Raw genomic sequence first — 16,382 nt, 5'->3', positions numbered from 1 at the left:
GACGCTGCTCTCCAAGTTTCTGGGCTGCATTTCTGGCTATGTGCGTGGCAGCTGTACACATGCACATAGCATTTATCAGTGACATAATTGCCTATACCAGCCAAAAAAAAGCCGATTGCTGATTAATGTCAATTTTCCTTTGATCAGTGCTGATCTGATATGGACTGAGATATCGGTGCACCTCTATTAAAAACACACCCTGCCACGCACAGCAGAAAAATGGGTCGGGGAGGGGAGCAATTAGTAAAGCCTGGAAGTATTGGAAATACCCTTGGTAGAAAGGCATAGCCATACCTTGATTATTCCCTTGTCACTGGCTGTCCAGCCTCATCTTGAATACCTGCAGTGATGCAGTCTACAACATCTATAGGCAGTCTAGTCCACTGCCTCTATATTCTGAAAGCGAAGAAACTTTTCTGGATATCCATTCTAAATGTACTTTGCTGCATCTTCCTCTCTGCAGCAAGAGAAAAAAGGCGCTTTCCGTCTTCTTTACGGCAGCCCTTCATGTATTTGAAGATTGCTATCGTGTCCCTTCATAGACACCTTTTCCACCAGCTGAGTATGCCTAGCTGCTTCAGACTCTCCTCATATGACTTCCATTCCAAGCAGCGTTCCCTCTAAGCTGCACAGCTTCACATGCCACACAGCTTAGAGGGAACGCTGGTTGAAAGCCGTTAACCTTTTTGTTGCCCACCTCTGGACCCTCTCTAACTTTTTCATGTCTTTTTAAAGATGTAGAGCCCAAAACTGCACACAGTACTCCAAATGAGGCCTAACCAGTGCCAGGCACTATCATCTCACATGTCCTGCACTTAATGCTTCTGTCTACGCATCCCAAAATCACACTCCACCTTTTATGTGGCTGCATCAAATTGAGTCTGTGGTCTACCTTTTCCATAGAGCTGCCATTCAGCTAGGTGTCCCACATTTAGTATTTGGTGTTTTGATTATTGTTCCTGAGGTGTAGCACCTTGCATTTGTCCACTTTAAACTTCATCCTGTTAAACTGGAAAGCTGGGCTAGAGCTGTCAAGTTCCTTCTGAATTGCATTCACATCCTCCAACATGTTCACAGTTCTTTCCAGTTTCACATCATCTGCAAATGTGCTCAAGAAGCTCTCTCTGCCAGCATCCAAATTGTTAACAAGCATTCAAGGAAGCGATCTTAGGAGCACAAAGGAAGTCCATTCCAGTTCATAAGAAAAGCAGTAAAAGGGCTGGGAGACCCCCTTGGCTTGATAGTGAAGTCATGGACCTCCTAAAATTAAAAAGAGAGAAGCTTACAAGGGGTGGAAGTCAGAAATAACCACCAAAGAGAAGTACTCAGCAACAGCCCACACCTGTAGGAAGCGGATTAGGACAGCAAAGGCACAAACTAAATACAAATTGGCAACCGAAATTAAGGGCAACAAAGTCTTTCTTTAGATATGTAGGAGGTCAGAAAAAAAATAAGGAAAGCATAGGGCCCCTGCTGAACGAAATGGAATGGCTGGCAACCGACACTATAAAAAGCAAATAAACTGGTAACTTCTGAATGAGCACTTTGAGTTGGTATTCCACCAGTCAAAGGGTCTTAGCTTGCTTGATAGGAAAAAATGGTGATCAAGGTGGGAGTGATCACCCTCCTGTAGTTGGTGAAGATCTCTGGGGAGAGCACCTACAGAAGCTAAATATCTACACGTCAGCAGGACTGGATGAACTATACCTGAGAGTACTAAAAGAACTGGCTGACATCATCATGCAACCTATGACAAAGTTATTTGAAGACTCATGGCACTCAGGAGAGGTCCCAGAAGATTGAAAGAAGGCCGTGTGGTTCCTATCTTTAAGAAAGGGAGAAAGGAGGATCCGGGGAATTACAGGCCAATCAGTATGACTTCAATCCCTGGTAAAGTCCTGGAAAGAATTATCAAAGAATCCATTACTGATTGTGAGGGGCGTCAGTTCGCTGACCGACCGTCTCAGTGGGGACTCGCAGTAGGAGAGGAATGTGTCGTCCTCACTGCACTCACGCCAGTCTCGCTTGCCACGACTTTGATGGTAACTTAGGGGTTCCCAATATTGTGGCGCATGCGGTTCGGAAACGGCACTCCATCTCTGCTGAGTCCAGGGGTCCTGAGGGCTCCTACAACCTCGCCCGATCCTCCAAGCAAGTGGCCGCCTTTCGGGGCGGGCCACTCGTCAGGACGCTAGTCCCAAAAATGTTCGTAAAGGAAAAAATACAAAGTTCAACCCAAAGTTCCTGGCAGGGATTCACGGGAGCTGGGGTTTGTTTGGCCCCTCGGCTGTCCTTCCCCATATTCCCTCTCAGCTAAGGGGCTGGCCCCCTTCCTGGATCCGGGCTGGGATCTTCCGCCCTTTCCCAGGGGTCACCTTCCCCCCCTTAGTCCTCCCGAGAATCACAGGCGCGGTGGTTTCCCCGCCTGTGATTGCCCCTGTATTACAATACTTACGGTACCCGGCTCCTGCCGGGTGCTGTTGCTTCCCGTGGCATTAAGCCGCTCATCTCTTCGCCGTCAGTTAGCCGGGCCTCCTTGCCGCGCCGGGGCTTACCCCTGCCCCAGTAGGTCCTGCCGCCTCTCCAGGCAGCTCGCACCCGCTCCAGGGTGTTTCTCCCGATGCCGGCTCTTCCCCAGCTCTCCTCCAGATCCCCCGCTCCTGCCTCTGAATCCGCCGGGGCCCTCTCCGGACTCGCCAAGCTCTCTTTATCTCTCCGGGTAGGCCTCGACCCGGGTGCTTCTGGGTTCCTGGAAGGGGGAAACTTAGGTGCTTAGCTTTCCTCCGGGACCCGGAAGTTGGGCCGGTCCCCATCAGCATCGCCCTCGCCCCGCACCTTCTTCACCCCCTTCCACTGATAAGTTAATACAAGACAGTGTTCTGAAGAATATCCAGCATGGCTTTGTTACAGGCAGGTCATGCCTGACCAACCTAATTTTCTTCTACGATCAGGTAACTCACCACCTGGATAGGGGAAATGAGGTTGATGTCATATACTTGGAGTTCAAAAAGGCCTTCGCCTTAGCCTCCCACAGTGTCTTCGTGGTAAAATTGGGAAAATGTGGCCTCAACTATTTTATGGTCCGGTGCCTAGGAACCTGGCTCCGAGGTAAGACCCAGAGAGTTTTGACTGATGGAACTAAGTCAACATGGCAGAAGGTGACCAGTGGCATCCCTCAGGGTTCAGTACTTGGACCAGTACTTTTCAACGTGTTCATCAATGATTTGGATTTGGTTATTAAAAACAAACTGGCAAAGTTTCCTGATGATACCAGATTATGGGGGAGTGTGGTCACACTCGAGGACAGACTGGCAATATAGGCCAGCTGTGATGGGGGCAAAAGCCCCAAGCTACAGGGCGTGGGTGGCGGCAACAAAAGCCCTAAGCCACAGGTGGCATGCTCACACGCTGAGCCATGGGAAGCACGCTGGCAGCGGAAAGATTGCCACAGTGTGAGTAATGCTGGCAACCCCTCCAGCAGCAGCGCAGCCCCCCATAACCAGGGAGCAGGACGGTGGTGGTAGGCCGCAAGACATACCAAGAGCACTGCTGTGTCCCTTACCACAGCCAGCAGAGACCCGGAGACAGGCTGAAGAAAAAAGACTGGCACCAGTGTGGATGTGCTTTGTAAGTGTGTGCCAGCACTGATGTGCCAGCTGGGGCAGTGAGGTGGCAATAAAAGCCCCATTCTCCTGTTTGACAGGACTGAAAGGAAGTTCCTGGCAGCCTAGGGCAGCCAGAGCAGAGAGCTGGAGGGCAACAGTTGGTGGCAGCCTCCATGTGCGGAGCCGCCCCCATGCACTGACTTGGCAGAATCAGTGCACTTACCTGAAGAAAATACTTGGAAGCCCAGTCGTGGAAAGGACAGAGAGGATGATGACAGACCTACAGGATGGGATGAAGGCAACGACTAGTAGCAATATTGCATCTGTGCAAACATCAGCGTAAGAATGGGTTGATGCTAGGTAGGGTGTAGGGGAGGTGGGGCCCCAAAATCCTTGTGCTGACAACTGACCTTAGCAAGATACCATTTCACTGGGAGTAATACCAATCTCAAGATCAAAATTTCCATCAAAGACATGGCAGACAAGAAGCTTTGGTGGTCTAGGTAATGAGTGCCAGGGCAAACTGTTGGCCCACAGGGCCATGGTTGGCTTGGGACAGCTAGAAAAGGGCAAGCAAGGAGCTCCGGACAGGCACGGCAAGTTACAAATCAGTGCATTGGCCGGGAACGAGGGAGATAAGGGAACCCTGGAGCCTGACACCGAAATGGAGGTTAATATGATACTCCAAGTTGAACTGTTAGGATAAACGCTGCAAGCAGTGACTAAAGTACTTGAAGTCCAACAGCAATAGGCCCTACAACAAAGTGAATGGCTTAGGCATAACTGGTTTGCCTTTAAAACTCATAAGATGTTGAAAAACTGTGATGCTGAAGCATTTATAGATACCTTTGAAAGGAATGCCATACAAACTGGATTGGCTAGGTCCCTGTGGGCTAGGCAGTTAGGGTTGCTACTGATCGGAAAGGCCCAAGCAGCATATAGGGCCCTCCCCAGGCATGAGGCATATGACTATTATAAAGTCAAGCAGGCAATTCTTCACCAGCAAGAATTAACCCCAGAGTACTACATGAGACTCTTTAGGGCTAAAAAAGGGATGTTCGCAAATGCTTAATGCCCAGCACGTGGCATGTGGCTTTTAACACCCCTGACATGAAATTCATACCCTGGTTGGTAATGAGCCTATAAGCATGCTGGGCAGTTTTTCCTCTCAAGGAGGAGAACTTTGCATTTTTCAGTGTTAAACACCATCAGGTTCTCATCTGCCCCAAGGTCAGCCTGGATCGCCCTTCTGTCCTCAGGTGTGGATGCTTTACCCCAGAGTTTGGTATCATCGGTGAACTTGGCCAGTCCACTTCTGACTCTAACGTCCACATCATTAATGAAGAGGTTGAATGATATAGGTCCAAGGACAGCTCCTTGAGGGAACCCGCTGGTCACAGGGCACTATGACAATTGACTTCCGTCAACCACCACCCTCTGAATCTGACCACAGAGCCAATTTCCCAGCCAGCAGATCATGGTGAACCGGAGGCCACAGTTGGCCAGTTTTGCCAAGAGGTGATCATGGAATACCAGATCAAAGGCTTTTTTTAAAGTCAAGATATAGGACATCACTCTCTTCCCCCTTGTCCGAGTGATAGGTCACTTGGTCGTAAAAGGAAATGAGATTGTTACAGGTAGGTCGTGCTTGACCAAACCTGTGCTGGCTATCCCTCAGGATGTTGCCCTCAACCAGTCTGTTAAGAATGTTCTTTTTGATAATCTTTTCTAAGAACTTCCCTGGGATAAAGATCAGGCTGATGGGCCTGTAGTTTGCTGAATCCACTTTCCTCCCTTTCTTGAAAATAGGGACCACGCTGGCTTTGTTCCAATCATTGGGCACTTCACCAGAGCACCAGGAGTTCTCGACGATCCATGCCAGGAGCTGAGCTATTATGTAGGCCAGCTCCTCAAGTACTCTGGGGTATAAATTGTCAGGGCTGTTTGACTTGAAGGTGTCCAGCCTCTCAAGGTGTTCCTTCATGAGGTCAGCGTTGATGGAGGGCAAGGAACCACCCTCACTCAGGAATCCCTGTCCTGTAATGGGCAGGGGCATCCCATGGGATTTGTGAAAGACTGATACAAAGTACCCATTTAGCAAGTTGGCTTTTTCCTGGGCGTCGGTCATCAGTTCTCCCATCTGGTTTAGCAGGGGTCCAGTGTTGCTCTTGCTTTTCCTCCGGCTCCCCACGTATCTAAAAAAAGGACTTTTTATTGTCCTTAATACTTATAGCCAGTTGGAGTTCCATCGTTGCCTTGGCTTTCATGGTTGGCTCCCTGCAGGGCTGGACCAGTGCAGTATATTCCTCCTTGAAGGTGGATCCCATTCTCCATCTTTTGTAGGTCTGTCTTTTTAGACGCAGGAGGTCTGCTAGTTCCATGTTGAGCCAAGGGGGCTGCTATGCCCTCTTGCTGCCTTTCCTCCAAGACAAGATAGCCGTAGCTTGTGCATCTAGGATCGCTCCTTTGAGGAGCAGCTGCTCTTCCTGGACTCCCGTCCCTTTGGGGTCGTAGTCCCTTAAGACCTCACTGTCAAGTCTCCTGAGCTTGTCCTGAAGTCGAGAGACTTTTTAAAGGAGAAAATCTGTGTTTTTCCACAGCAAGTAGACAACCCAGATCCCTGCTTTTACCATATATGGATAACTTGTAGAGTGGCTGGAAAAGGAAAGGATAAAAAGGTACTTGGATTTGTTTTTCTGAATTAATTCACTAGTTTTTACTAGGACGAAGAAAAATAGCCTTTACTGATGCAAGAAAAGTAGAAACGAAGGAAAATGTTGTTGTCCAGGTTTTGTTGGAGGGTGTATTTATGTTTTTGCTTCCCTAGGGAATGTTGGATAAAGTTCAGTGTTGACACAGAAACTCAACTCATAGATGCAGAACTAGTGTTGCAATAGTGGGGGGGGAATTATGTTATATAGGGTTTTTTTTTAATGTAAATCTAAATAAGAAACAAAATATGCTGCTAGTGAGCTTTTCTCAATGCCTCCAGTAGTTTTCTTCTTTAAATTTGGAGTAACTAAACTGGAAAGCTTCGCTCATTTTATTTTTCCACATTGCATGATGTACTGCATGATCATTCTAAATGATTTGTAAGCACTTCGGTAAATTGCCTCATTGAGACTTTTGTGACCTCTATGCCTTTCTTTATTTTAGGTTTCTCATAAATTGTGATGAGATTACATCTGTTTTCAAAAATATAGGAAAGTTTCAGTGGGAAAAACCTACAAAGTAAGCATTTTCTTTTTCATTAATAAAGGAAATATACATTAATTTCAGCCTTCTTCTAGTTGCTGAACACTTTGCAAAAGTTCTAAAGGTATGCTTACCAATTTTAACACTAATAGGTACCAATGCAACTAGAAATCATAGGTTGGCATTCAGTCATTCATGTTTTACCCAAATAGGAACTAGGACTTTATAGGTTAAAATATTTCTGGAGCATTGAATCTTTTCTTTTGTATGCATTGTTTTACCTTAGAAAACTAATAGAGGGATTTCCTTGTGCTGAACACTATGTTAGTGACAAACCAGGGTTGAATGATCAGGATGCTGTTAAATTTAGTCTGTGAACATTTCTCTGAATCCAGCCCATAGAGCCATGGCATGTACTCCACAAGACCCCCACAGGTTTGCAAACTTAGCAGAGGGAGTGATGGCAGTTAATGCCACCAACTTCCCCCACTGCCAGATTTTCAGCTCCTGACCCCTATGGTAGGTCAGAGCTGGACCACACCCCATCTATCCATGCACCTAAATCGAGGCTGAGTCATGCTCCCTTCCCCCTAAGTGGCCAGGTTGGGGCCAAGCTATGCCCCCTTCTGCACAGCCAGATCAGGTCCAGGCTCCCCCTTCCTCCTACACCTGCCAGATTAGACCACCAGCCAGATCCTGCAAAAAGATTGAGCACTGCCGCTTTCTCTACAACATCCACTTCTGCCACTGTCAGAAACGGGATATAGGGTTAGATGAACCATTGGTCTAATCTAGCATGACATTTCGTATGTTCTTACGATCTTACTAAATACCAAATTGAATATCAAATTCTGGTATGAATGGAGAGAGGAAGTTTGGGACAGGGTGGCAGTAAAAGACATAAGGTGACTTTCTGTAACAGTGATTCTTAGCCAGGGTACTGTGTTACCCTGGGGTGCTGTGAGATACTAAAAAAAGAGTGTCATGAAATGTGAGATAAGCAAGTAAGTACAGACTCAGGCCAGTCTCCCACCCTTACTGCCTGGCTCCTCTGCAAAGAAGTGAGCACTGCAATGTAGTAAACTAGTTTTTAAAATTGGGTGCCACTCAGTTCACAGAGCTTATAGATGGGTGCCTCAATCCAAAAAGATTGAGAACCACTGCTCTGTTTGTTTTGTTTGTGTTTTGCTTCTCGGCTTCTTAAAGGCTCAGATCAAGTATATAGATACTTATAGTACATACGCAGAAGTATTATATTAAACAGCCAGTCATCTGCTTTTTAATTCTGTACCCAAACTTTACATAGAACACTGCTTTCATAGACCACTTGATACTGGGAAGAAGCTGAAAGGAGTTTAGAGAAAAGGAAGAGATGGTGATACTAAAAGGAGTTTACTTATTAGAGAATATTAAGAATGTCAAATGCTTGCAGACATAGCCTGACTTTGCTTAATGGGGACCACCTTTTTTAAAGGATATGTCATGCAGGAATAAGAATGTTTTTGATGCATATACCATAAGAATAACTAGAGAACAAAAAGAAATACTCAGTTGATTTTTAGGTTGATTGTTTGGATGGTTATCTTGTTAATACCATCATTGTATTAATCTCCTTGCCCATCTTCCCCAGGTCTGTTGCATGCTATCTAAAATGCAAATTTTCTTCTATTCCAGCCAGTTTCAGGTGGTATTTGCACTAATGCACCAAATACAATCTAGGAAACCACAGTTTACAAAAAGGGACACCTCTCTAACCAACCCTAAAAAAAACCCTCCAAAACTCAGCACATCTATTCCAGTATCTTGTACTGGTGCAGTTGTATGGCAATCTGGCTGCTAACTTCAGAAATTTGGGCAAATTTCCAGCAGAAATAAGGCCTTTAGACTGAGAAGTAATCTCCCAAGGGAGTAGCAGCAGTACGTCATCTGACTTATTTAAAACTGGTCTGGCCAAAAAACTCAAGTTTGTGCCATAGGAAAGTCTTCATGTATTCAACCCTATTCTGCTATACACATGTGTATATGTGTGATTCCCTGATTTTGTGCTTTATAGAAGTAAATAAATAAGATCTGCTCTGCTGAAATGCTTCACATTTAAATGCTATAATACTGTAATTGCTGTTTGTGGAAACAAGTGTATAGAAGTGTCCATTGTGTTATTTAAAAATAAGTTCTGCCAACAGTTTCTGTCTACAGGGTGCAAATATATTTAAGGTTCATCCCAGTCTGAAATAGTATACAGCAGAAGTCTATGTTCCCCTGCATTTCCCTAACCTTTGTGGGAGAAATGATGAGACAAGGTTTTTATGGAGCATGTTGGGGAGTGTGTTTTAGGATAAGAAGTTGCAGTCAAGTAGTGGTGGTCTCTTGAATTTAATAGAACGGTTGCTTTTAATCAGAGGTGTCAAACAGAATAGGTCTACGGGCCATATATCTGGCCCATCAGGGTACTAGCAGGCCATTGGAAGTTGGCAGGCATGGTCAGGTGAGCATGGACTATCACAGAATCTGGGGCCCTTGAATCCCAGTGGTCTTGGCGATCCGCTGCGGAAGGACCAACGAGAACTAATGCAGCCCTGGTTGCCTTCCAACATTTTGCCTATCATCCTGCCCTGGTCCTACCTCCCCAGCCCTGTGCTCCAGATCAGAGCTGGAGATGCCGCCTCAGTTGCCACATACTCCAGGCCAGAGCCAGAACTGCTGCCGCCACATGTTCCAGGTCAGAACCAGAGCTGGAGCCACCACCATCGCTGCTTCCTCATGTCCCTAGCTGGAGCCAACTCACAAGGAGCACCAGGGTGTGGATCTGGCCTGAGGCACAAATTTTATACCCCTTTATTAAGTTACCTTGGCATCAACTAGGGCACTGCAGCCAACCTTTTTGGGAGGTGTTCTGGAAATTAGCCCAGCACTGTCCCAGAGTGGGCAACAGAGGGGGATCGGAATGACAGTCTGCTGCTCTACTTTCTGTTCCCTGCCATATGCTTCCTGCCTGATGTTCTGTTCTGCTTTCAGATTTCTGCCCTATCTGTTGGACTGCTGCCTGTCCTTTTCCTGATCTGCTGCATGCTGCACACAGAGGGATGCCTCTGCCACTTGTAGCATGCATGTTGCAAGTACCCCGTACTAGGGGATCACAGGCACTATGATCTTTTGGAAAATTGCTTTTTATCGCTTTTAAAGTATTAAAACTTTTAAAATATCAACCTTCGAGACAGACAAAATCATAGTGTCTTTCATAGTATAATGATAGCTCAGAATAATAATTCTTCTTACTGGTAGTCTGTAAAAAGAAAGCTGAAAAAGTTATTTCTCAAAACAGATGTTGCCCTGGAAAAAGTGAAGACAATGAACAGTCCATTCTGATGTTCAGTGATAAGGGAGAAATATCAGACTGTAACACTTACTTGTGTGTAGAAACACATAAGCTTCCAACACTTATCAAAAGTAATGAAACTGAGACTCTAACATATGGAAAACTTGGCAGTGTGCATCCAGAAGTAAATATCCAAGGACAAGAACTGGGTATGATGCCCTCTCAGATTCCACATGCTTCACCTCAAATGTTATCTAGCCCTGATGTAATAATAGAAGAAATCTTTGAAGATAACCAAGAAAGTAAGTGGCTTTAAGTTAAATTTTAAACATTACTTTTAATGCCATTGTTAAAATACTGAGTTTTGTAATTAAGCATTCTTCTGCCCATTTAGTGCTTTCCAAATTTCTTTCTGTTGCTTGAACTACTGCATCTGTTGGAGCTAAGATTTTTTTTATATAGTTAAAATTTGTTTCTGGATGGTTTTCATTACCTCCTTTAGTTACCTCTACCTTAGTCTGTATATTACTGGCTTCTGGAGGTTTTGTCTTGCCAGATTCTCCCAACTCAGACTGATTCAATTTAGGTACCTGTTCTAACTATTCTACGTAAAATATTAAGGACTGACTGATATTTCTGGTTTGGCACCATTCTTCGAAGCTTCTTTCCTTCATTTCAAATTAACCTACTTCCTTTTGTCTGTTCAAGTTTCCCTCCTCTAATCCCAAAGATGTAAGTGTGGGAGAAATAGTCTCTTTTTTCTTACAAAATTAAGTATTTTGAAGCTCTTACAGTATGTCATGCTTATGCTTCTACTACAACATAACTAACCTTTTCACCTCTCACTATCTCCTTCCTGTGCTCACACTGCCTTGCAACCATCTTGTTCACAGCCATTTTTTTTATCATTAGTTTCAGCTCATTAACTTCAAGAATCCAAGCAGCTGGAAAGTAGAGTTTTTATTTATCTCTCTGGAATGCATCAGAGTAATTGTTACCATTTGTCAATTAGTTGTTCTCTTATATTATAAAATAAAGGTACAATTTACCAAAAGAGATGTGCTATGTGGGGATGAGGTAGTTTGACATCAGAATTGTGTGCAAGGAGCATTGCATGTTCAGTCTTATGGATATAGCTGTGTATCATATTTACTCACATACCACACACAACTTTCCCCCCAGATTATCCTTCAAAATTAGGGTGCATGATTTAAACAGAGAAGATGATTTTTTTTCCCTCACCAGGAATTGATGTATGGAGTCTTCTACAATGGCTGCTGCTTCTTTCCCTGGCTGCTAGAAGGACAAGGCAGATTCCTGTCTTCAGAAGCAGCAGCTATGGTTTTAACCCTTTCAGTTTCATCCAGTTTGGCTGTGGCTTTTGAGATGGTTAAAGCCCTAGTTTTTGCCTGAGCAGAAAAGGGATGGTGAGTGACCTGAAGAATAGGTGCTGTCCCTGCTTCATTAGGGATGTGAAAGGTTAAATGATTAATCATTTAACCTGTAAGTGCATTGATAAGAAGCAGGGCAGGCTGGGAGGAGGAGAGGGGTGGGGGAGAGGTGAGAGGGACTGGTACCCATACCTTAAGAGGAAAACAGGGGGCATCTTAATAACTTGTCAATTAAACAATTTGCTGCTCGTTCACAGGTGGTCTCTCCCAGTGCAGGGCTTCAGGTGGGCTGTGTTGTTTGGCTGGGCTTGCTTCCTTCCTCCTTTCCCCCATCAAAGGGTCCCAGGAGCCGAGAGCAGCTCCCAGCAGCTGCTGTGTCCCATCTGCTGTGTTATCAGTTAATCACTTAACCAATATAATTAGAGGAGGTTAAACAATATTTTTAAATGATATTTACATCTGTATGCTTCATGTGGCCATAACTAGAATTTTTTTCTTCATTCTGCCTTCCCGGTACAAAGTGTGTTTCTTAGTTGGGGCCATGTGGTATGCAAGAAAATAAGGTACTGTTTTGTAACTTATTTGAGAATAATTGTGGGAGCAAAATGTGCTGAGAAGTTGGACGAGTGTGTAGCTGTGTCTGATTTTTATTTCAAAGCACTAGTGTACATGTTTATCAGCATCTGTGCACACAACAACTGAACCATTTCCAAATGTCACTGGTTGGGAACCAGTTCATAGTTGTTGCAGGTCAGAGGAGTCCACATGTATAGTATCTAGCAATCCCAGGTAGAACCGTCACCTCTTAGGCATTGAAGTGCTGTGGCTTTGATGGTAGGGGAGGGGTTGTGATTGAGCACCCAGCCCAGAATGCCTCACTGTGAGGGGTGGGAGAAGAGGAGAGAGTGCTGGCACCATTGCTTTGGGGATCCCAGAGGATGTCACCTGTGCCTGGGGGTGTTCTTACTTTCCCTTCTCTCTTAAACGAGTTCAGTAAAGTTTAGTCGTCTGCACTTGACAAAACTCTGCAATGTGCTTACTAGAATTGGGGTGCCTGAGTGGGAGCTGGGGAGAGCATGCTTGAACCCCCATTTTCGGGTTCCTAGCAGCTGGAGGAGCATGGTTGTGTAGGGAATGAGGACATTGATGATTGTTAGAAGTACAGTTTTTACTGCAAAAGGAGTGTAGGGGAGCTTATTGAATTTTTTAAAGTGCCAACAAAATGGGAGAAAATACAGGGGCCAGTAGGGTTCTAGTTACAAATCAGAGAGCAGTTACAGCAGTGAGGGCAGTGCAATGTGGGGTGCTTGGAAGACTGCCCAGACCCATGTCTTGGAACACTTGGTGTCCACACATTACATTGACTTAGGTTACAGTAAAGTAGTTCAAAATAGTACTGGATTTTTCAGATACATTTTGAACTGTTCCAGGAAGCTTTAAACTGGTTGAACAGGCTTGTATATCTGTCTAGTCCAAGTTTAAACTTTATTTAAACTAGTCTGTTCTATGTGTGTCCATACCCCAACTAGCATATGTTTCAAAATGAACACAGTTGTCTAAAATAACACATTAAGAAGTGTATCTGTTTACAAAACATTCTATAGCAACAAATTCCTTTTACTTGAAGCATAGTACACACAGTCCTTGTACATTTGTAACCTTGCATAGTAATTGTTCCATTATCTCATTCAGTTACCTGTTTAACTGTGTTATGCTTTCTTCAAAGCACATTCCACAGGACCTCTTAAAGATACTCAAAGAAAAATTTTCCAGAACAAACGGTTGCCTTTTGGACGCAGAGCAAGTGAGCATTTCTCATGTGATAAAGTTTCTTTGGCAGATTGACACAACATATTCAGTCAGCATTATGGATGTTAGCAAACTGTAGCAAGGATGTTAGTGGAAAAATAAAGGTGTGGTAGACACATTTTGTGATTGCCTGCTTTGTGATGTTTCCTCTTCCCCCAGTCTTTCTCTGAAGCTTGAATAATTGCTTTGCTTAAAACACTGCAAAATCATCTAGTTTAAATTTATTAGAGAAAAAGAGGATACTTGAGACGGTTGTTTTATCCCTCAACACTTCAGCATCTTTGTCCATTCTATTTATTGCACTCATTTTTGTGTCTTTTTCTTTAAGCTTTAGACTGATTTTGTTGTGTACAAGAGCGTTTTATAACCTGTAGCACAAACAAAAATTAACTTTTGCTAGGCTACTAGAAGACATGGTAAGTGAAGCCAACCAACAAAGAAATACTTAAGGTGGGGGTAGAAAGCTTTCCCTGGTGAGTGACATCAATTTAAGGATCATCACACCTAAAAGTAGTCAACTTTATGAATTATCTAGTCGTGTCATTTTTTGTTCCTGTACCATGGGACAAACCTTGTTATAAGCACTCCTTCAATAACTGATGTGGCCGCCGATCATGTTTCCCAGAGGCATGTGAGCCTGTTATGTTAGTTCAACAGTCTGTTGGATACTAGCTCTTTCAGATTTCTCCATTTTAAGTTTGAAGAAATAGATATGAATGGATTTATGAATGTGTAGGAAGATATATTTTTGAGGAAAAATTGTTCAGATTATGAACTCTTTGGGGAGGAACCTTCTTGATACATTTGTGCATTGCCTAGCAGAGAAGGACCTAATCAAAACTAATAATTACAGAAGTTGGAAACAGAAAATATTAGGAGAAGAGGTAAGGTATAGTGTAGGGAAGGAGAGGCTGCTGTAGAAGGTGGAAGTAAGGTTGGGGAATGCATGGTAGAAAAGCTTTTGCTGTACTAGTTGTAGACTTCCCCCTCAGACTAGATGTTGGGTAAATCTTCCAAACTCCATTTTAGTTTATTTGTAGGATATTACAACTCAGCTGTCAAGTAGCACTTAAAAGACCAGACTGGATCTCAGAAGTGATACAGAAGTGGTCAGGAATGATATAGTGGGCAACCTACTCATAACTTCTCACGTTGACTGTTTACTATACAACTTAAAAGTAACTCAACATAAATAAAATTAGGGAAGGAAGTTTTACGTATCTGATAAGTTGAACATCAGTTGATTTCTCTATGGTTTTTACACAGGTTCTCCAGAACTGGTTTTTCTCAGCCATGTAATACATCCATGCCACTTCTATATTCGGAAATATTCACAGAGGAAGACAGCAGTTTTTTTGGAGAAAAGGCTGAATTACTTTTGTAAAAATAAGAGCTCGTGGTTTAGTCCTTCAGATGTTTTGGAACTGGGTAAATCAAATATTTCTGGAAAGTTTTTTATTAACTTAAAAGTCCATGCTATACTATACATTTAGGATAAAGTATACGAACTTGCAATATTTATTTTTCCATTAATTAAAGTATAAAAGACCTGTTAGTGCAAGTAACCCACAGATTCTATATCTCTTATGCTTCAGAGACGTCATTGAGGCTTTAGACTAGGAGTATAGGACAAATATCCGCACTTGACTCACAGCACTTCCATGAAAGCAGCAGAAGCCTAGAGTATCCATATTCTTGACTTTTGACAGGTGTTGAGTGCTTGGCCCATCTGAAAAATTTGCCACTGCTTGGGTACATCTGCATGCTATTACACATTGTTTAGTAACTCTAATATGAAGTACTACGTAAAGGTGCATTAGCCTACACTAATGTGCAGTAGCAAAGGCAAACTTTTTTTTTTTGGTGATGCCTGACTAATTATACTGTGCATTAGCAGTTTTTGTTATGACACACTAACACACAGTAGAATAGTCCATTGTGCATTAAAGCTGCACCCTTGTGTACTTGGCTGTGGATTTAGATGCTTTCACTTTTCCAGACTCTGGACATGATTGTTAATTTTTTCGTGGGGGTTGCAGTGGTGCCTTGCTCCTGCCTATTCTGTTACCCTTCACTGACAAGCCACACGCCCCGCTAGCCCTGCTGCTTCCCCTCACTCCCAAACAGCAGTACCCAGCCCCGCACCCCTTGCTGCTGCCCCTCACTCCTGACCCACAGCCCCTGGCGCTGCCAATGGCCTACACACGCAACCCACAGTCACCTGTCCCATCCACTGTGCCCCTTGCTCCTGATCTACAGCCCCCTGCTGGTGCCTCTCGCTCCCAACTTGCAGCCCCCTGCTCTGCCCCCCAGCCCTGCTGGTGCCTCGCACTCCCAACCCACAGACCCCTGCTCCCTCCAGCCCTGCTGCTCTCACACACTGTCTGTCTGTTTCTCACTCTCGCTCGCTCGCTGGCTTGCCTGAGCCTGCACAGGGAGCACATGACCCCTGACAACTAATCGCCTTGCCTACTGCTCCAAGCCCAAAGCAGCCAATCTAGGACAGCAGAAAACCTGCATAATTGCTCTTTTTTAAAAAACCTGGCTGGACGCAGCACATAGGTCCAAAAAAGACGACTTGTCCAGGAACCCCCTGACATATGGTAAACCTGTTGAAAGGGTCCCTCCATCTTGGGGAGGGGGCAGGGGGTGGGGCAGGAGTCAGCAGGCATCTCTGGAAACACAGACCCAAGCTGAGGCCTCCAGAGTGAGCTCAATCAGGCTCTAGATGAACATGCAAGTAAACTACCTGAAATTTAGCCAGTAACTTAGAATTAAGTGATCTAGACCAGTGGTCTCCAAACTTTTTTGATCGCACACCCCTATCAGTAAAAAATTTTTGAGCACGCACCCCAATATATGTATATTTATATTCGCGCACCCTTATCGGTAAAACATTTTTGAGCGCGCACCCCCAGTACATGTATATTTATATAAATATAAATAGAAGTTCTAGTCATAATCATAGAATCATAGAAGTTGGGTTGGAAGGGACCTTGTGGATCTTCAAGTCCGACCCCCTGCCTGGGCAGGAGAAAAAACTGGGCTCAAATGATCCCAGCTAGG

At 44.3% G+C, this 16,382-nt stretch overlaps 1 protein-coding gene across 2 annotated transcripts in view; it reads left to right on the top strand.

The window, feature by feature from the left end:
- The window catches only part of RNF17 (ring finger protein 17), a 112,334-nt gene that overhangs the window by 28,830 nt on the left and 67,122 nt on the right, over positions 1-16,382 (top strand). Inside the window, exons 10-13 of one of the 2 annotated variants that reach the window (XM_019530212.1) lie at positions 6,762-6,836; positions 10,123-10,418; positions 13,234-13,311; positions 14,583-14,744. In XM_019530212.1, the coding sequence (XP_019385757.1) occupies positions 6,762-6,836; positions 10,123-10,418; positions 13,234-13,311; positions 14,583-14,744 (611 nt within the window). The remainder of the gene's footprint in view (positions 1-6,761; positions 6,837-10,122; positions 10,419-13,233; positions 13,312-14,582; positions 14,745-16,382) is intronic. The other variant, XM_019530213.1, reaches the window with a different exon arrangement.

The sequence above is a fragment of the Crocodylus porosus genome, unplaced genomic scaffold (assembly GCF_001723895.1).
Source record: "Crocodylus porosus isolate Cpor-Errol unplaced genomic scaffold, CroPor_comp1, whole genome shotgun sequence".
NCBI classification, from domain to species: Eukaryota; Metazoa; Chordata; order Crocodylia; family Crocodylidae; genus Crocodylus; species Crocodylus porosus.
Note: the sequence above shows the minus strand (reverse complement) of the source record. Positions and strands in the feature narration are given on the sequence as shown.